At 53.6% G+C, this 20,398-nt stretch overlaps 1 protein-coding gene across 7 annotated transcripts in view; it reads right to left on the bottom strand.

The window, feature by feature from the left end:
- Positions 1–20,398, bottom strand: part of dock10 (dedicator of cytokinesis 10) — a 526,558-nt gene that overhangs the window by 161,540 nt on the left and 344,620 nt on the right. For all 7 annotated transcript variants that reach the window (XM_072474508.1, XM_072474511.1, XM_072474505.1 and 4 more), the window contains exons 8-10: positions 12,647–12,842; positions 11,389–11,462; positions 6,296–6,379 (exon numbers count right to left, since the gene is read on the bottom strand). In XM_072474508.1, the coding sequence (XP_072330609.1) occupies positions 6,296–6,379; positions 11,389–11,462; positions 12,647–12,842 (354 nt within the window). The remainder of the gene's footprint in view (positions 1–6,295; positions 6,380–11,388; positions 11,463–12,646; positions 12,843–20,398) is intronic.

The raw sequence follows: 20,398 nt of genomic DNA, 5'->3' as shown, positions 1-20,398 counted from the left end.
AAGAGGAAGAAGGAGGCTTATGTAAAGATGAGACATGAAGGTTCAGTAAGGGCGCTCGAGAGTTACAAGTTAGCTAGGAAGGACCTAAAGAGAGAGCTAAGAAGAGCCAGGAGGGGACATGAGAAGTCTTTGGCAGGTACAACAACAAAGAACAAAGAAATGTACAGCACAGGATCAAGGATAACCCAAAAGCTTTCTATAGATATGTCAGGAATTAAAGAATGACTAGGGTAAGAGTAGGGCCAGTCAAGGACAGTAGTGGGAAGTTGTGCTTGGAGTCCGAGGAGATAGGAGAGGTGCTAAATGAATATTTTTTGTCAGTATTCACACAGGAAAAAGACAATGTTGTCAAGGAGAATATTGAGATTCAGGCTACTAGACTAGAAGGGCTTGAGTTTCATGAGGAGGGGGTGTTAACAATTCTGGAAAGGGTGAAAATAGATAAGTCCCCGAGGCCAGATGGGATTTATCCTAGGATTCTCTGCGAAGCTAGGGAGGAGATTGCTGAGCCTTTGGCTTTGATCTTTAAGTCATCTTTGTCACCAGGAATAGTGCCAGAAGACTGGAGGATAGCAAATGTTGTCCCCTTGTTCAAGAAGGGGAGTAGAGACAACCCCGGTAACTATAGACCAGTGAGCCTTACTTCTGTTGTGGGCAAAATCTTGGAAAGGTTTATAAGAGATAGGGTGTATAATCATCTGGAAAGGAATAATTTGATTAGACATAGTCAACACAGTTTCGTGAAGGGTAGGACATGCCTCACAAACCTTATTGAGTTCTTTGAGAAGGTGACCAAACAGGTGGATGAGGGTAAAGCAGTTGATGTGGTGTATATAGATTTCAGTAAAGTGTTTGATAAGGTTCCCCACGGTAGGCTACTGCAGAAAATACGGAAGCATGGGATTCAGGGAGATTTAGCAGTTTGGATCAGAAATTGGCTAGCTGGAAGAAGACAAAGGGTGGTGGTTGATAGGAAGTGTTCAAACTGGAGTCCAGTTACTAGTGGTGTACCACAAGGATCTCTTTTGGGGCCACTGCTGTTTGTCATTTTTATAAATGACCTGGAGGAGGGCGTAGAAGGATGGGTGAGTAAATTTGCAGATGACACTAAAGTCGGTGGAGTTGTGGACAGTGCGGAAGGATGTTACAAGTTACAGAGGGACATAGATAAGCTGCAGCGCTGGGCTGAGAGGTGGCAAATGGAGTTTAATGCAGAAAAGTGTGAGGTGATTCATTTTGGAAGGAATAACAGGAAGACAGAGTACTGGGCTAATGGTAAGATTCTTGGCAGTGTGGATGAGCAGAGAGATCTCGGTGTCCATGTACATAGATCTCTGAAAGTTGCCACTCAGGTTGAGAGGGTTGTTAAGAAGGCGTACGGTGTGTTAGCTTTTATTGGTAGAGGAATTGAGTTTCGGAGCCATGAGGTCATGTTGCAGCTGTACAAAACTCTGGTGCGGCCACATTTAGAGTATTGCGTGCAATTCTGGTCACCGCATTATAGGAAGGATGTGGAAGCATTGGAAAGGGTGCAGAGGAGATTTACCAGAACGTTGCCTGGTATGGAGGGAAGATCATGGGCGTCATTCTCCGACCCCCCAGCGGGTTGGAGAATGGCCGTTGGCCGCCGTGAATCCCGCCCCCGCCGCCCGCCGAAGTCTCCGGTACCGGAGATTGGGCGGAGGGGGGAATCGGGCCGCGCCGGTTGGCGGGACCCCCCGCTCAATTCTCCGGCCTGGATGGGCCAAGGTCCCGACCAGAAATTGCCTGTAATTAAAGTTGGTATTTACCGGCGGGACCAGGCGGCGTGGGCGGGCTCCGGGGTCCTGGGGGGGGGGCGCGGAGCGATCTGACCCCAGGGGGTGCCCCCACGGTGGCCTGGCCCGCGATCATGGCCCACCAATCCACGGGCGGGCCTGTGCCGTGGGGGCACTCTTTCCCTTCTGCCTCCGCAACGGCCTCCACCATGGCGAAGGCGGAAGTGACTCTCCCCACTGCGCATGCGCGGGAAACTGTCAGTGGCCGCTGACGCTCCCGCGCATGCGCTGCCCCGAATGTCATTTCCGCGCCAGCTGGCGTAGCAACAAACACCATTTCCGCCAGCCATGGTGGAGACCGTGGCGGAGGCGGAAGGGAAAGAGTGCCCCCACGGTACAGTCCCGCTCGCGGATCGTTGGTGTCCGATCGCGGGCCAGGCCACTGTGGGGGCACCCCCCGGGGCCAGATCGCCCCGCGCCCCCCCCCCCAAGACCCCGGAGCCCGCCCACGCCGCCTTGTCCCGCCGTTCAAAAGGTGGTTTAATCCACGCCGGCGGGACAGGCAATTTATCGGCGGGACTTCGGCCCATCCGGGCCGGAGAATCGAGCGGGGGGGCCCGCCAACCGGCGCGGCGTGATTCCCGCCCCCGCCGAATCTCCGGTGCCCAGACTTTGGCAACCGGCGGGGGCGGGATTCACGCCAGCCCCCGGCGATTCTCCGACCCGGCGGGGGGTCGGAGAATGACGCCCCTGGCGTTTCATTCTTGACTTTCCTCAGAAAAATCTACAGCTATTCTCCTACCTTGCAGGGGCTGGCAGGGCGAGAAGCACTCCGGGGAGTGCCTCTCTCAGCTTCAGCTGCGGATGCGGGCCCCTGCACTTCCGGTTGCGAGTCTGCGCGTGCGCCTCTGTCAATGGCTCCCTCACTGTGCCGCGTAAATTGTGTGCGAGAGTTTCTCTGGTGACCGGAGAATCACGGGAGCGGCGCTGGCTACAATTTCCGCATAAATGGAGATTCTTCGCCCCCGCTCCGAATGCGATTTTGCCGCAGGGCTGCGTAGAATCCAGCCCCTGGTCTTCATATTATAAAAAGGATATAGAAGCATTGGTGAATTTGCAAAAATGACTCACAAGGAAAATGCCGCAACTGAGAGCATATACCTATCAGGGAAGGCTGAACAGGTTGGAGGTCTTTTCTCCAGGAAGGAGAAGGCTGAATGTTGACCTGGGAGAGGCCTTTAAGATTACAGCAGGGTTTGATAGGATACGTGCATAGATGATGGGTGCGATCTACCTGCCGGGTTGAGCCCGAAAGGCAGTGTGGTGAGGCCAGTAGATGCCAGGAGATCCCTCTTCTGGGATCTACATGGCTCACCACGCCTCCCGAGATCTAACACAATCTCGTGAGACGTTGTGATCTGAATCATTGTGGGCAGGATCACTGTTGTGTAAATTTGCATATTGGAGCCTGGCAGTTAGTCTCACTTCAACATGCCCTGAGGTATCTGAGGTATTGGAATCTAACCCCTTCGCCTTGGAGACCTCGGATGAGCACCATTCAGTACTGGTCTCCACAAACGGGAACCAAACACAATGGCACTTGTGGGGATCTCGCAGGGGATCAGAGGCTCCCAGATGCTTACCCACTGGACAGGGTGGCACCCTGGCACTGCTGGTGACACCCAGGCACCCTGGCACTGATACCTGAACACCTTGGAACTGCCAGCCTGGCACTCTAGCATTGCCTCCTATGTTCCAGTCTGTCACTGCCAACGTGCCCAGCTGGCATGGTCAAAGTGCCAGGCTGACATTTTTCCTGTGCCGGGATCGGGCCAGGGGTACCCTGCATGGCTGTGGGGGGCCCAAGGCCCCATTCTATGTACGTTGGGACATTTGGGGGGAGATTGTTGGAGGTCGCGTCAGGGGGTCGAGAGATCGGGATGCCATTTAAAAATGGTGTTCCAATTTCTCCCTGCACTGAGGAGTTATGGCAAACGGAATTCCTCAGTGCAGGAAACGGGACTAAGTGTGGCCTCACCAGGAGTTCCCTGCTGAGGCTCTGAATCGAACCAGAGACCTGGTAGATAGCATGGTGTTTCACGGCCCTACGAGTGCTGGGAAACACCCAGCTAACTGCACACCTCCCGGGTCTCTGTTCCAGGGTTGGCACAGTGGCACAGTGATTAGCACTGATGTCTCACAGCGTCAGGGACCCGGGTTCGATTCTGACCTCAGATGACTATCTGTGTAGAATTTTCACATTCTCCCCATGACTGCGTGGGTTTCCTCTGGGTGCTCCAGTTTCCTCCCGCAGTCTGAAGATGTGCAATTTAGGTGGATTGGTCATGCTAAACTGCCTCTTAGGGTGAGGTTGCAGGAATAGGGTGGCGGTGGGCCTATGTAGGGTGGTCTTTCATCGTGTCAGTGCAGACTCGACGGGCTGAATGGCCTCTTTCTGCACTGTAGAGGTTCTCTAATTCTATGATTTGGTTAGATCAAACCTGAATGCAGGAGAAAGTTATTTATCCAGAGTATGACAAGAATGATGTATTTCAGGGGATGCTATATAAACACAAGGGAGAAAGGAATAAAAGGAGATGCTGACAGGATTAGATGTAATAGAGTGGGAGGAGGCCCATGTGGCGCTTAAATGACAGCGGAGACAAGTTGGGCGGAACAGCCTTTTTTTCTGGACTGCAGACTCATTTTATTTTATATATTTCACAATTTTGCAATCTCACCCAGGAAGGTTATAAGAACCATTTGTGCGATAAAGGAAAATTCACACTGGGCAGTAGATGGTGCTCTTCTGAGGTTGAGGTGAAAAGGATATTGTTGAGAGCGAGAAGAGGCATTTTTCATTTGTTTTGATCTGTGCTCGAGAAAATTGTCCAATACTGCACTCTGGTAAGAATAAAAATACACCCCAAATTTGTTCCCTTAAAAAAAGGAAGGGGGATAGTGCTGAAAACGTAATACATAAATGGAGCTGCAATAACCTATTTCATAGAGGACCCTTTAATTAATTACAGCAATTAGCAATGATAATTCAGCTCCCTCACATTGGCCGCAGTGTTTTTGTTATTAGCATTCAGTTTCAAAAACATAAAGTAGATGAGACAGGCAGCAACATAAAAAAAGGATGTTAACTAAACAATTTTCTAAAATAGGATTTTTTTTAATGGTCTTCATGATGAGACTCCATTTTTGGAGTATTTTCTGTTTCACACGTACACAGAACAATTGGGTAGAGTAGTGGGGGTGGAGTGCACCATAGACAATGGTGAATCAGTCATGCAAACGTATTGAGCATCTGGTCATGGTTTCCAATTAGTGGCCAATGCAAGTGCTTGAGAGGAAGTGGTGGTGATGTGATTAAAGAAAGAATTAAATAGGGCCGGACAAAGAGAGAAAAATCATCAAAGTAGGAGAAGGTGAGAGATATAAGAAAAGAAATGGAAAGAGATAACATTAATGCAAGTGATATGTGCAAGAAGGACAACAGCAGGGCAAAAGCTAGAAAAGGAAAGAGGTAATAAGAGGTGAAGGATAATACAATTAATTGAAGGGCAAGAAATTGGGTTAAAAACAGAACCATAGGTGAAATAAATTGAGAGGTAGGAGGAGTTACTGTGGCCCATGAAGAAAGATATTTCATTTGAAAGTACTAAAGTCAAATAATATGCTCAGTTATCACAAATGTCCAAGTTTCATCCTTAATTTTTCCTGAAAATAATGACTTATGCTGGGTTATGGCTTCGTCCACATGGCCACACTTCATGCATCAGTCTTGGCAGCAGACTCAGCAAACTTCTCCATTGTGGAAAAACACCAAACCACAATGACCACGTACTCACGCACGGGATAGTAACTTGGAGCTGCTTGTATATTTTATGTCATGTACCGGATAGTGAATGAAAATTTGCTGGTTTTTTTCCTCCTTATCATGTTTAGTGCTTCAACCACACACGAATTAAAGCTGAGCATTAATACTATTGTATTAATATTAATGCATGGACTGCAATGAGTTTGAGATTGTATTTTCACCACACTTTCTTCCACCAAAACGTAAGAACATCTGGTATAAACAAGCATAATTAACTGGAATGGTATTAAACAATATTAGAGTTTATTGGAATTATTAATTATGATAGATTTTGGTATCGGTAGGTTACAATGATACATATTATAATTTGCATGTACTTCTTAACTTTCTTCTCTCCCTGTTCACTTGGTTTCCTGCACCTTGCTATGAATCATTACACTGTTGAAATAAAATAAGTTCCAAGGTCTCAGTCACTGAAACTCTTGATTTAGGTGCTAAAGGGGCCTTTAAGACTGACTTCGGTTGACTTGTCTGCCAAATGTTTCCGCAGTATTTTTATATGGCGGGAGACCAGAAGAAAAATATATTGGGATACATGGTAGATGAGTTGAGAGTGCACACTGCCTCCTCCATCATATTAATTATATTTTTAAAGAAAGGGATAGCAGTACCTCGCTGGCTAATTTAACAGCAACACATGAAAGTTACTTACCGGTACATCAGGGTCAAGAGAAAACAGATTTAGTCGTTCTGCAATTCTGGACATTTTTATGGTCTCTTCTGTTTCTGCAATATACTGTGTACAGTAAAAGAAATGGATGAAGGAAATTCAGCACGTACTTTATTTCTAAAAGCATCAAAAGGTTTGCTTCTGGAGGAACAGAATTAATAGATGTTATGCTAAACTTGCATCGAACCTTGGTTGGACTTCACTTGGGATATTGTGCACAGTTCCAAGTCAGCATAATATAAAAAGGATATAGAGGCACTGGAGGGGAGGGAGGGTGAAGTGTTTCCACATGTGAGGAAGAGCAAAACTAGGGAACATCAATATAAGACAGACAAGTAACATTCACACTGCAGAAGTACCTGACAATACCAATCACCACTGTGAAATAATCTAATTATCTCTCCCCTTGGTATTCAACAGCAGTACCATCACAGAATCCTTCAACATCAACTTCCTGGGGGGTTACCATTGAACAGAAACTGAACTGCAGCAGCCATATAAATACTATAGATATAAGAGCTGAGAAATTTGTGTTGAACAACTCACCTCCCAACTCCCCAAAACAAGACACAAGTCAGGAATGTGATAGAATACTGGACGGGATTCTCTGATCCTGAGGCTAAGTGTTGACTCCAGCACAGCACAGGAGCGACCCTCGCCGCTCCAGCTGCTGATCCCAGTATCAACTGGGCACCGCGGGGTCCGCGCATGCGCAGTGGCACCCTTCTCCGCGCCGGCCCCGACACATGGCATAGGGCTACAGGGGCCAGCGCGGAAGAAAGGAGGCCCCCAGCCCGAGAGGCCAGCCTGCTAATTGGTGGGCCCCGATCGCAGGCCAGGCCACAACGGAGGCCACCCCCCTCCTGCGTCGGACCCCCCCCTCCCCCACCACAGGCCGCCCCCGGACCCTCCACTCTGCGGAGAATCGCGTCCCGGCATTGGGGCGGTGTAGTGCGATTCGCACCGGTCGTGGAGATTCTCCGGCCTGGCCCCGAGCTGAGAGAATCCCGCCCAATGTCTTCTTCCCTGGGTGAGTGCAGCTCCAGCAACATTCAAGAAGTTCAACACCATCCAGGACAAAGCAGCCCGCCTGGTCTACACCCCACCTTAAACATTCACTGTCTCCACCACAGATGCAGAGTGGCAGCAGCGGGTAATATATAGCATTTATAATTGAATTATAATAATGAAATGAAATTAAAATAATTTATGATATAATGCCTGTGTTCTCGAGAGTTTAGGGGAATGAGAAGAGAGCTAACTGAAGCTTACAAAATTATTTCAGGGCTCAACGTGATAGATGCAGGAAGGATGCTTCTCCTGGCTGGGGAGGGAGTGGGTGAGGGGTGGTGGGAGTTGTCTAGAACTAGGGGATACAGTCTCAGAATATGAGGTAGGCTATTTAGGACTGAGTTTAGGAGGAATTTCTTCACTCAAAGTGGGTGAATCATTGGAATTCTTTACTCCATACAGTTGTGGAAGCTCAGTCATTGACTATATTCAAGACAAAGGTCATTAGATTTCTGGATACTAATGATATCAGGGGATACAGGGATAGCGCTGGAAAATGGCATTGAGGTAGACAATTAGCCATGATATCATTGAATGGTGGAACAAGCTCAAGAGGCTTAATTGGTGGAGTTGTGGATAGTGAGGAGGGCTGTTGTCGGCTGCAAAGAGACATAGATAGGATGTAGAGCTGGGCTGAGAAGTGGCAGATGGAGTTTAGCCTTGAAAAGTGTAAGGTTGTCCATTTTGGAAGGACAAATATGAATGCGGAATACATGGTTAATGGTAGAGTTCTTGGCAATGTGGAGTAGCAGAGAGATCTTGGGGTCTATGTTCATACATCATTGAAAGTTGCCACTCAAGTGGATAGAGCTGTGAAGAAGGTCTATGGTGTGCTAGCGTTCATTAACAGAGGGATTGAATTTAAGAGCTGTGAGGTGATGATGCAGCTGTACAAAACTTTGGTAAGGCCACATTTGGAGTACTGTGTACAGTTCTGGTCGCCTCATTTTAGAAAGGATGTGGAAGCTTTGGAAAAGGTGCAAAGGAGATTTACCAGGATGTTGCCTGGAATGGAGAGTAGGTCTTACGAGGAAAGGTTGAGGGTGCTAGGCCTTTTCTCATTAGAACGGAGAAGGATGAGGGGCGACTTGATAGAGGTTTATAAGATGATCAGGAGAATAGATAGAGTAGACAGTCAGAGACTTTTCCCCCAGGTGGAACAAACCATTACAAGGGGACATAAATTTAAGGTGAATGGTGGAAGATATAGGGGGGATGTCAGAGGTAGGTTCTTTACCCAGAGAGTAGTGGGGGCATGGAATGCACTGCCTGTGGAAGTAGTTGAGTCAGAAACATTAGGGACCTTCAAGCAGCTATTGGATAGGTACATGGATTACGGTAGAATGATATAGTGTAGATTAATTTGTTCTTAAGGGCAGCACGGTATCATTGTGGATGGCACGGTTGCTTCGCAGCTCCAGGGTCCCAGGTTCGATTCCGGCTTGGGTCGCTGTCTGTGCGGAGTCTGCACGTTCTCCCTGTGTGTGCGTGGGTTTCCTCCGGGTGCTCCGGTTTCCTCCCACGGTCCAAGGATGTGCAGGTTGGGTGGATTGGCCATGGTGAATTGCCCTTGGTGTCCAAAATTGCCTTAGTGTTGGGTGGAGGTGTTGACCTTGGGTGGGGTGCTCTTTCCAAGAGCCGGTGCAGACTCAATGGGCTGAATGGCCTCCTTCTGCACTGTAAATTCTATGATAATCTATGATTAATCTAGGACAAAGGTTCGGCACAACATCGTGGGTCGACGGGCCTGTTCTGTGCTGTATTTTTCTATGTTCTATGTTCTAATTCCCTAGTCCTGCTCCTATGGTCCTGTGCAACAATTCAACAGCACTTTGCGAAGCCAGGGCCTCTACTACCTTGAAGGCCAAGGACAGCAGACACATGGGAACACCACCACCTGCAAACTCCCCTCCAAACCACACGCCATCCTGACTTGGGACTAGGGTGCCATTCCTTCACTGTCATTTGGTCAAAAGCCAGCAGCACTGTGGGCGTACCTACACCAGATGGATTGCAGCGGTACAGTAAGGTGTCTCATTCTGAGTTACTCAAGAGCAATTATGGATGAATTACAAATATTATGCATTAATGTAGACATGGGGAGATGGAGTGGAGTGTGAAATATGACCGAGAATTGTGTAGACCAGGGGCTTGGTTTTCCGGCCCCCCAGCCGCATGTTTCTCAGGGGCACGTCATTTGCTGGCGGCAGGATTCTCTACTCCCGCCACTGGTCAGTGGGATTTCCCATTGAAGCCACCCCATGCTGCTGGGAAACCCACGGGCGGGAGTGGGCTGCCTGGGGGAAACAGAGAATCCCAATGGCTGGAGAATTCCCACCCCTAAACTGCAGTCAGGGAACTTGGTTCAGTGTCTGTGGCTTTATTTGAGGGGAGACAGGTGATCCACTCTGCTGCACCTATACTGGTAGGCTGGAGACCAGCGGCGGGATGCTCCGTCCCGCAGCGTCACATTTCTGCCTCACCCCGCTGGCGGGATTCTCCGTTACGCCGACTGGTCAATAGGGTTTCCCGTTGTGGGGCAGCCCCACGCCGTTGAGAAACCCTTGGGCTGCCGGCAAAATGGAGCATCCCGCCGGCGGAGAATACTGCCCCAGGAATTTCCAGCCTCTCTTTTTGCTCCCAAAAGGTTTTTGAGCAGAGTTTGGACTTTGGGTGGAATTGGTGATCTAGATGCAAATTGTGCTCAAAAATGTGCTTTTTTTTCATGAACCCCCCCCCCCCCCACCGAGTTTCCATTCAAACCCATTCACATGCTGTACCTAAAATTTGACATGAACTTTTGTTTCATGAATCAATTTAAAAATAAGTTATTTTACATTAAAAATGTTCCTTGATCTATTTAAGCATGGTAACTTGAGTTTGATTAATACCGCTGAAAATGAGCCTGTCACAAAAAATAAGCATTTTAGCCAGTGTCCCATCCACCACCTGTGGGGAAACCAGGGGCGAAATTCTCCCCCAACGGCGCGATGTCTGCCGACTGGCGCCAAAAACGGCGCCAATCAGACGGGCATCGCGCCGGCCCAAAGGTGCGGAATGCTCTGCATCTTTGGGGGCCGAGCCCCAACATTGAGGGGCTAGGCCGGCGCCGGAGGGATTTCCGCCCCGCCAGCTGGCGGAAATGGCGTTTGTTGCCCCGCCAGCTGGCGGAAATGGCGTTTGTTGCCCCGCCAGCTGGCGCGGAAATGCGGTGCATGCGCGGGAGCGTCAGCGGCCGCCGACAGTTTCCCGCGCATGCGCAGTGGGGAGAGTCTCTTCTGCCTCCGCCATGGTGGAGGCCGTGGCAGAGGCGGAAGGAAAAGAGTGCCCCCACGGCACAGGCCCGCCCGCGGATCGGTGGGCCCCGATCGCGGGCCAGGCCACCGTGGGTTCACCCCCCGGGGCCAGATCGCCCCGCGCCCCCCCCCCCCCCCAGCACCCCGGAGCCCGCCCACGCCGCCTGGTCCCGCCGGTAAATACCAGCTTTGATTTACGCCGGCGGGACAGGCAATCTCTGGGCAGGACTTCGGCCCATTCGGGCCGGAGAATTGAGCGGGGGTCCCGCCAACTGGCGCGGCCCGATTCCCGCCCCCGCCCAATCTCCGGTACCGGAAACTTCGGCGGGGGCGGGATTCACATCGGCCAACGGCCATTCTCCGACCCGGCGGGGGGGTCGGAGAATGACGCCCCAACTGATTTTAAACAATTGAAAAGGATTTGAAAAATCTATACTGAACCATTTACTAGTTATATTGGTCACCAATTGTCAGGTACAAGTAAATTTAAAAACATTTATATTCAACGTTTTTTAGAACATGCTTATTTGTGTGCAGCTTAATGCATGGGGCTTCACCAAAATCCAATGTTTTTTTCCTTTGCAACAAGTATTGATTCTTTTAGCGTTTATAAAAATGTTAATTTTTATTATATAATCCAAAGATCTTAATGGAATGAGTGAGAGTTGTCAGTCCAATTATTGAGCTTGGTTGCTGAGTTAGCTTTACCTTTGCTAATTCTGGATGGATGGTGTCCTCAGAAGAGTCTATGACATCATTGACGCTATCTGTCACTTCATCCTCTGTGGAATAACAAAGTCAAACAAATTTTATGTAACGTGCTGACTTGATAATTTTAGAAAGCTGGAACTTTTTCTTGTTTAATTATGCCAAAATTTGAGCACAATTCACTGAACAAATTTAAAGATACAGTGAATAACATGAAACTCAGTCGGGTAAAGTATGCATTTAAAAGGCATCATCATCTCGAATATGATTGTGTGATTAAATGCATTAGTAAACATTACTTTTCCAGAATTACTCATCTCAATTATCAAAGTAATACTTTAGATCACCTTAAAATGGTTTTCAAACATAAGAAAATAAGAACTTACTTGAATGTCGTTTCACATTGCACTGGAAAATTCATAGTTTTTGTAAAAACCTTTCACATTACAAGGGCGAAATTCTCCGGAAACGGCGCGATGTCCGCCGACTGGCGCCCAAAACGGCGCAAATCAGACGGGCATCGCGCCACCCCAAAGGTGCGGAATGCTCTGCATCTTTGGGGGCTGAGCCCCAACATTGAGGGGCTAGGTCGGCGCCGGACGGATTTCCGCCCCGCCAGCTGGTGGAAAAGGCCTTTGGTGCCCCGCCAGCTGGCGCGGAAATGCCATCTCCGGGCGGCGCATGCGTGGGAGCGTCAGCGGCCGCTGACAGCTTCCCACGCATGCGCAGTGGAGGGAGTCTCTTCTGCCTCTGCCATGGTGGAGACCGTGGCGGAGGCGGAAGGGAAAGAGTGCCCCCACGGCACAGGCCCGCCCGCGGATCGGTGGGCCCCAATCGCGGGCCAGGCCACCGTGGGGGCACCACCCGGGGCCAGATCGCCCCCCGCACCCCCCAGGACCCCGGAGCCCGCCCGCGCCGCCTTGTCCCGCCGGTAAGGTAGGTGGTTTAATTTAGGCTGGCGGGCAGGCATTTTAGCGGCGGGACTTCGGCCCATCCGGGCCAGAGGATCGAGCGGGGGGGGGGGGGGCCCGCCAACCGGCACGGCGCGATTCCCACCCCCGCCGAATATCCGGTGCCAGAGACTTCGGCAACCGGCGGGGGCAGGATTCACGCCAGCCCCCGGCGATTCTCCAACCTGGCAGGGGGTCGGAGAATTTCGCCCCAGATTTTTAAAAAGATATGTGGTTAAAAAGGAAATCATAGTTCATCATGATTTCATTCAATCCTCCCTTTGGCTTATCAAATGGCATCAATTTACCCAGAGTTTCATCATGTTTGACGTCTGTAATGTCCACACTTTTTCGTTCCTGACTTGATCCTTCTGGATTGATCTGGAGGATTCGGTTCAGGATCGAAATCCAATCCTCCATGTCCTGTTCACTATCAGCTGCCAGCACAAAGTACGTCACACTGTTCATTTGCAACTCAAAGGCATGTCGACGAAGTTTACTGTTCTGAAAGATTCAAGAGACGAAGGCGGAGAGAAAGGATTTAGCAAATTGGCCATTTCGATCCAATAAATTGACAAGCATAAAGTGACAAGGAAATACAAATAATTTGTTGAAGTCAATTCTGGAGATGATATGCTTGAATACCGGTCTGGATTGCACCCAAACACCCAATGGGAATCACCCCGCCAAACCTGCCCAAAATGACACTGAGGCCACGATTCTCTGGAAAGATTTCTAAATGTGGTAGCGAGTGGGAACTGCCACGAGCTTCCTGGGGCATGGACGGCGAGACCGGCAATGCAATACAATGTTAATTGGTCCACTTAACTAGGCCTCACGGGCTTCACACCGCAAATGAAGGCTCGACAGCTGATTCACCGGGACCTCGCTCGCCAGCCCCCGGCTAACAAGGTCAAGAAGCACTTAAACAGCACTCGCACTGCCAGCCCCACTCAGCTCACAGCCAAGGCGCCAAGATGACCGACCCAAGGTTTCTAGATGTGGTCAAGGCCAGAAGAGATCTCCTGTTCCCCCGAAAGTCCTAGAGGGTGAACCACAGGGCAGCCAGTGCCGCCTGGGTTGAAGTGTCAGCGGCCATCAGCTCAGGAAGTGTGACCAGGAGGACTGACATCCAGTGCTGCAAGAATGTCAAAGACCTACACCGGGCCGCAAGCGTGAGTTCACACCACCCCGCCTCCTGGAACCTTCACACCCCCACGTGACCAGCTGCCCCAACTCTCCATTTTCCCCCAACCTACCCATCAATCAGCCCCCACTTCCTGCAACCTTCTTGCCTTCACCCCAATCCTCCCTGCGTCCCCCTCCCTTCACCACCACCCCAAAACTTCCTTCACACCACACACCCTCCCAACCAAAGTGAACTGAACAGTCGGCTAACAATGCCCTCTCTGTCTCCGCAGGAGAAAATGTCCCACAATCGTCAGGAGGGGCCCCAGACTGGCAGAGGGATGGTGGACATAAGAATCCTCATGACATTCGGGGAATGGCCCTGAAGGTTACGGGGCTGGCCAAGGACAGAGCGATCACCAATGTGGAGGTCAGCACACGCCGCAGAGGTGAGGATCCACCAGGCCCTACCAGGAGGACCTGTCAAACGTGAATTGTTATTGCCATACAGACTGACCCATCCCTCCCACTGACCACGCGTTCATTCTCTCAGGGCCTCCAGCCGACAGCGACAGCCCATCCGGGGTGGCCCCCTCCCCTGCCTCCCATGAGACCACGTCGGAGGAGGGTTCCGGGAATGCCACAATTGATGCGTCATGGCTGCCATCCCCAGGCTCCACCTGGGCTGAGACACGCACCTTGGTGGGCAATGTTAGTGGACAGGCTCAAGGCACAATCTGTTGAGCACAATGTAGTCGCTGATGCACATCAGCCACTAGTTTGAATGTTTTTTTTCTTTGCAACAGGTATTAATTCTTTTAGTACTTATCAGATGGAGGCAGTAACGCCAAGGAGGCCAGCAGTCGGAGGTCTGCTGGATCCCAGACCCCAACTGGGTCCCAGCCAGATGCTGAGCATATGGAACATGCTATCGCGGAGCTGATGGAGATGTTGGAGAGGCCGGAAATTCAGAGGGAGGTGTCAGCCACATCCAGTAGGTCCATAGCCGATTGGAGGAGTACCAGAGGCTAAAGGTGCAGGAGTTATTGCCAGCAATGCGTGGCACCGAAGCCAACACTACTAGGGTGGTGACCGCAGTGGAGAGCCTGGTGCACAACGTCAGCTGCCATAGTGGAGATGTCCAAGGCGTGGTGCTGTCGGTCACAGCCATGGCTGAGGATCTCAGCAGAATGTCTGACTCGCAGGGGGACGTGACCCAGTACCAGGCTGACCTTAATGAGGTTCAGTGGGACATGTCCCACTCTCAGATGGGAATGGCCGAGGTGTTGTGGAGCTTCTCCCAGTCGCAGGTGGGCACTGCCAAGGCTCTGCAGTGCATGGCCCAATCACTGAGGAGCATCGCCAAGGGCATCAACACTATGGTGCAGACATTGGGAGCCAGCAGGGCTGGCAGAGCCAGATGATGCAAGGGCAACTGTGGCTGAATCCAGCTGCCCCTCAATCCCGAGGTGAACCCCAGGGCCCTATGGCACTGAGTGGGGGGGAATGGACGCAGGGTAGAAACCTGGACCCATCTATGGGCTGGCAACGTTGACCACCAGCTCCTCTGAGTTTCACCCCTTGAATGAGGCCGCGTCTCGCAGCCAGCACCCGGGACAGGGTGCCGCTAAGTGCGCCGATACCCCCTGACCCCAGAGCCCCCAGAGGATGCCAGGGGCATCAAGGCCACCGGACAAAGTAAGCAGATGGCTGCCTCCACCTTTGATGTGCATCCTGGGGATACACCTAGACGTAGTGGTAGAGCTAGGAAGGCTAAGCACTTTGAGGATCACCGAGAGGGCGCGGGGCAGGGGGTGTGGTTATATGGGAGGTAAGGAGTGGAGTGTGCATTGGGGGAGATGGGGAAGGGTGAAGATAGTTGGGCGGCACCTTCGGAATAGTGGGGCAGAGGTGTACACATGTAAGAGAAACATTAAACTACCCTCACCACAACCAGTATGACGCCTCTGTCTCGTTGTTCCATGGCCCGGGCCGATCACTGATCCTATCCCCCCAAACATGGCCTCGCACCCGACACGCCTTGCCCACGCACACCCGGCCGTGGACATGTGCCCGGGGCTGGGGCCCAGCCACTGGGGCTGGTTTAGCTCACTGGGCTAAATCGCTGACTTTTAAAGCAGACCAAGGCAGGCCAGCAGCACGGTTCGATTCCCGTACCAGCCTCCCCGACCAGGCGCCGGAATGTGGCGACTAGGGGCTTTTCACAGTAACTTCATTGAAGCCTACTCGTGACAATAAGCAATTTTCATTTCATTTGAAGGCTGATCGCTGCGTCTGTGGTGGCAGCACGGTAGTATTGTAGTTAGCACAGTTCCTTCACAGCTCCAGGGTCCCAGGTTCGATTCCCGGCTTGGGTTACTGTCTGTGCGGAGTCTGCACGTTCTCCCCGTATGTGGGTGGGTTTCCTCCGGGTGCTCCGGTTTCCTCCCACAGTCCAAAGATGTGCAGGTTAGGTGGAGTGGTCATTCTAAATTGCCCTTAGTGTCCAGAAAGGTTAGGTTGGGCTATGGGGATAAAGGGGATAGGGTGGAGGCGTGGGGCTTAAGTAGGATGATCTTTCCAAGGGTCGAAGCAGACTCGATGGGCTGAATGGCCTCCTTCTGCACTGTAAATTGAATGAAATTCTATGAAATTCCAGTGTTCAAGCACAGTGTCCATGCATCAAGGTGTAATTGGGATACTGGGCAATATAAGCCCCACATACTACAAGGCCCGCCCACCCACAGGGATCCACTTGGGATTTGTGAAGTGCTCACTTAAGCACGATTGCTAATTCCCATTATCAATAGCCTTGAGCTGCATGGCCAGAGGCCTCTGCAGTCAGTGGGAACAAAGAACAAAGAAAAGTACAGCAAAGGAACAAGCCTTTCGGCCCTCCAAGCCTGTGCCGATCATGATACCCTAACTTTTAAAAAAAGCCTTCTTCGCTTACTTGGTCTGTATTCCTCGATTTCCTCCCTATTCCTGCATCGATCCAGATGCCTTTTAAATGTTGCTAATGTGTCTGCTTCCACCACATCCTCTGGCAGCACATTCCACTCTCTGCATGGTCGTTATGGGCGACCGTTAGGCAAACAGGCAGGGACGAGGGTTGCCCCTGGAATGGGAACACACAGTCCAGAGGTTGGCATTGAGGACCAGTGCATGGTCGACCCCTGTCCCATTAGCGCCCCCCAGCACCGAGACCCCCCCATCTTGGCCCACTCGCAACCAGGGCTGCATCTCCCCAGTTGCCTTCTCTTCCCCAGATAGCAGTAATTCGCCTCCCCAGATAGCAGTCAGGCAGGGTCATTGAATATATTGAACACCGCAGCCCCCAACCCAGGGCAGCATGCTCAGTGGTCCCAGCTCACTACCTGTGAGCGAAGACCCTCAGCTCCCCGCAGCAGCCCATCCGTCAGGTTCACTATTTTTCAAAAGGAATACTAATTGGTGGCAGCGTGATCATTTGTTGGAGACGCCATTGGACATGGGGGGGGGGCGGGATTCTCTGATCCTGAGGTTAAGGTTTGACGCCGTCGTAAACGCCGTCGCGTTTCTCGACGGCATAAACGTGGCCACAGGGGCAGCGATTCTGACCCCTACTGGGGGTCAGCACGGCACTGGAGCGACCCACGCCACTCCAGCTGCCGATCCCCGGCGTCAAACGGGCACTGCGGGTCTGCGCATGTGCAATGGGAGCAGCGGCAATGCGCGCATGCGCAGTGGGAGCAGCGACAATGCGCGCATGTGCAATGGGACCAGCGGCAATGCGCGCATGTGCAATGGGACCAGCGGCAATGCGTGCATGTGCAATGGGACCAGCGGCAATGCGCACATGTGCAATGGGACCAGCGGCAATGCGTGCATGTGCAATGGGACCAGCGGCAATGCGCACATGTGCAATGGGACCAGCGGCATTGCCCACATGTGCAATGGGACCAGCGGCATTGCGCACATGTGCAATGGGACCAGCGGCAATGCGCGCATGTGCAATGGGACCAGCGGCAATGCGCGCATGTGCAATGGGACCAGCGGCAATGCGTGCATGTGCAATGGGACCAGCGGCAATGCGCGCATGTGCAATGGGACCAGCGGCAATGCGTGCATGTGCAATGGGACCAGCGGCAATGCGCGCATGTGTAGTGGCTCCCTTCTCTGCGCCGGCCACGATGCAACATGGCGTAGGGCTACAGGGGCCGACGTGGAACAAAAGAGGCCCCCAGCCGGAGAGGCAGGCCTGCTGATCGGTGGGCCCCGATCGCGGGCCCGGCCACAGAGGAGGCCCCCCCCTCCCCCGAGGTCGGACCTCCCTCCCCCACCACCAGGCCGCCGCTGGATGTATCCATACCGAGGCCCCTCCGGGTAAGAGTATGTGTGAACGGCGCTGGCGGGGCTCGGCTTCTTTTGCTTGGCCACTTGGCCCATCACTGGCGGAGAATTGCCGGAGGGGCCCGTAGAACGGCCCCCGACCGGCGCCACGCCGGCGGCCAATGGCGCGATTCTCCGCTCTCTGGATTCACCTGGCCTGGCCCCGGTGTGAGAGAATCCCGCCCAGGGTGACTCCCGTTAATTGTATGGAAATTGGGGGCGGGATTCTCCCCTACCCGGCAGGGCGGGCCGTACCGGCGCCGAGGAGTGGCATGAACCACTCCGGCGTCGGGCCACCTGGAAGTTGCGGAATCCTCCGCACCTTCAGGGGCTAGGCCGGCGCCCGCGGGGATGGCGCCGTGTCAGCCAGCGCAGAAGGGCTTGATGCCGCACCAACCGGCGCCGAATGGCCTCCGCTGGCCAGCATGAGTTGGCGCAAGCGCGGGAGCACCAGCTTGTGCTGGCGTCATCACAGTGCATGCGCGGGGGGTTCTTCTCCACACCGGCCATGGCGGAGGTTGACAGCAGCCGGCGCGGAGGGAAAGGTGCCCCCACGGCACAAGCCCGCCCGCAGATCGTTGGGCCCCGATCATGGGCCAGGCCACCGTGGGGGCACCCCCCCGGTGCCAGATCCTCCCGTGCCCCCCCCCCCGAGGACTTTGCAGGCCGCCCGTAGAGCCAGGTCCCGCCGGTACGGACCTACGGGACCGGCCAAAAATGGGCGGCAGCTCAGCCCATCGCGAGCCGGAGAATTGCCGGGGGGCGTCCGCTGCCAGCGGCCGCCGACCGGCGCGCCGCGATTCCCGCCCCCGCCAAAACCCCGGCGCCAGAGAATTTGGCTGCCGGCATCGGGGCGGCGGGTCGGGATTCACGACGCCCCCTGCGATTCTCCGACCCTGCGGGGGGTCGAAGAATCCCGCCCAGAGTTTAAGTGGTTTCTCACCATGCTATGGTTGGATCCTGGGGCAAAATTCTCCTACCCGCCCCGCCACATTTCTGCCCCGACCGGCCGGCGGGAGTCTCCGTAACACCGGCCGGTCAATGGGGTTTCCCATTGTGGGGCAGCCCCACGCCGTCGGGAAACCCCCCGGCGCCGGCAAAACGGAGACTCCTGCCGGCGGAGAATGACGCCCCTGATTTTGACTGCAGGAGCGGGCCGGTTGCAAAGCAAACTGTTTGGCATCTGGCGTGGTTCTCGTTTGTGGCCTCTTCTGCTATTCACCGGCCTCATTGTGCCCTCGCTTGAGCACAACAATTCAGAAAATCGTGCCCTTAGACCAGAATTCTCCAAGATTTGCAATTTATTTTTCCTATCAGCGATGCGCCTCCGCTCACAGGTTTCCCGGTAGCATGGGGTGGTCTGAGTGGGAAATCCCATTGACAAGCAGCGGGAAGAGAGAATCTCACCGCCAGCGAACGGCACACCACCGAGAAACCCGCGGTGGCAGACTGGAGAATCTCACCCTTAGTCATTTTTTGGGAGAATTGCGCCCAAATGGTCTCCCATTTAAATACAAATAAGGGGCGAAACTCTCCCGAAACGGTGCGATGTCCGCCGACTGGCGCCCAAAACGGCGCCAATCAGACGGGCATTGCGCCGCCCCAAAGGTGCGGAATGCTCCGCATCTTTGGGGGCCGAGCCCCAACATTGAGGGGCTAGGCCGACGCCGGAGGAATTTCTGCCCTGCCAGCTGGCGGAAAAGGCCTTTGGTGCCCCACCAGCTGGCGCGGAAATGGCATCTCCGGGCGGCGCATGCGCGAGAGCGTCAGCGGCCACTGACAGTTTCCCACGCATGCGCAGTGGAGGGGAAGGGAAAGAGTGCCCCCACGGCACAGGCCCGCCCGCGGATGGGTGGGCCCCGATCGCGGGCCAGGCCACTGTGGGGGCACCCCCCCGGGGCCAGATCGCCCCGCGCCCCCCCCCCTCAGGACCCCGGAGCCCGCCCGCGCTGCCTTGTCCCGCCGGTAAGGTAGGTGGTTCAATATACGCCGGCAGGACAGGCAATTTATCGGCGGGACTTCGGCCCATCCGAGCCGGAGAATCGAGCGGGGGGGCCCGCCAACCGGCGCGGCACGATTCCCGCACCCGTCGAATCTCCGGTGCCGGAGACTTCGGCAACCGGCAGGGGCGGGATTCACGCCAGCCCCCGGCGATTCTCCGACCCGGCGGGGGGGTTGGAGAATGTCGCCCAAGAAATGGGGCGGGATTCACGCCCCCCCCGCCGGGTCGGAAAATCGCGGGGGGGGGGGTGGCAGCGTGAATCCCGCCCCCGCCAGCTGCCGAATTCTGTGGCGCCGGGGATTTGGCTGCGGCGGGAATCGCACATCGCCAGTCGGGGGCCGATGGCAGCGGCCGCCCTGGCGATTCACCCCCGCGATGGGCTGAGTGGCCGCCCGTTTTCGGCCTGTCCCGCCGGTGTAAATTACAACAGGTCCTTACCGGCGTGACCTGGCGCTCCCGCACATGCGTCAACTCGCGCCGGCCGGCGGAGGCCCTTCGCCGCCGGTTGGCGTGGCGCCAAGCCCCTTCCGAGCCGGCTGGCGCGGCACAAACCACTCCG

Source organism: Scyliorhinus torazame, chromosome 14, assembly GCF_047496885.1.
Source record: "Scyliorhinus torazame isolate Kashiwa2021f chromosome 14, sScyTor2.1, whole genome shotgun sequence".
NCBI classification, from domain to species: domain Eukaryota; kingdom Metazoa; phylum Chordata; class Chondrichthyes; order Carcharhiniformes; family Scyliorhinidae; genus Scyliorhinus; species Scyliorhinus torazame.
The sequence above is the reverse complement of the archived record's forward strand: the minus strand, read 5'-3'. Positions and strand labels throughout refer to the sequence as shown.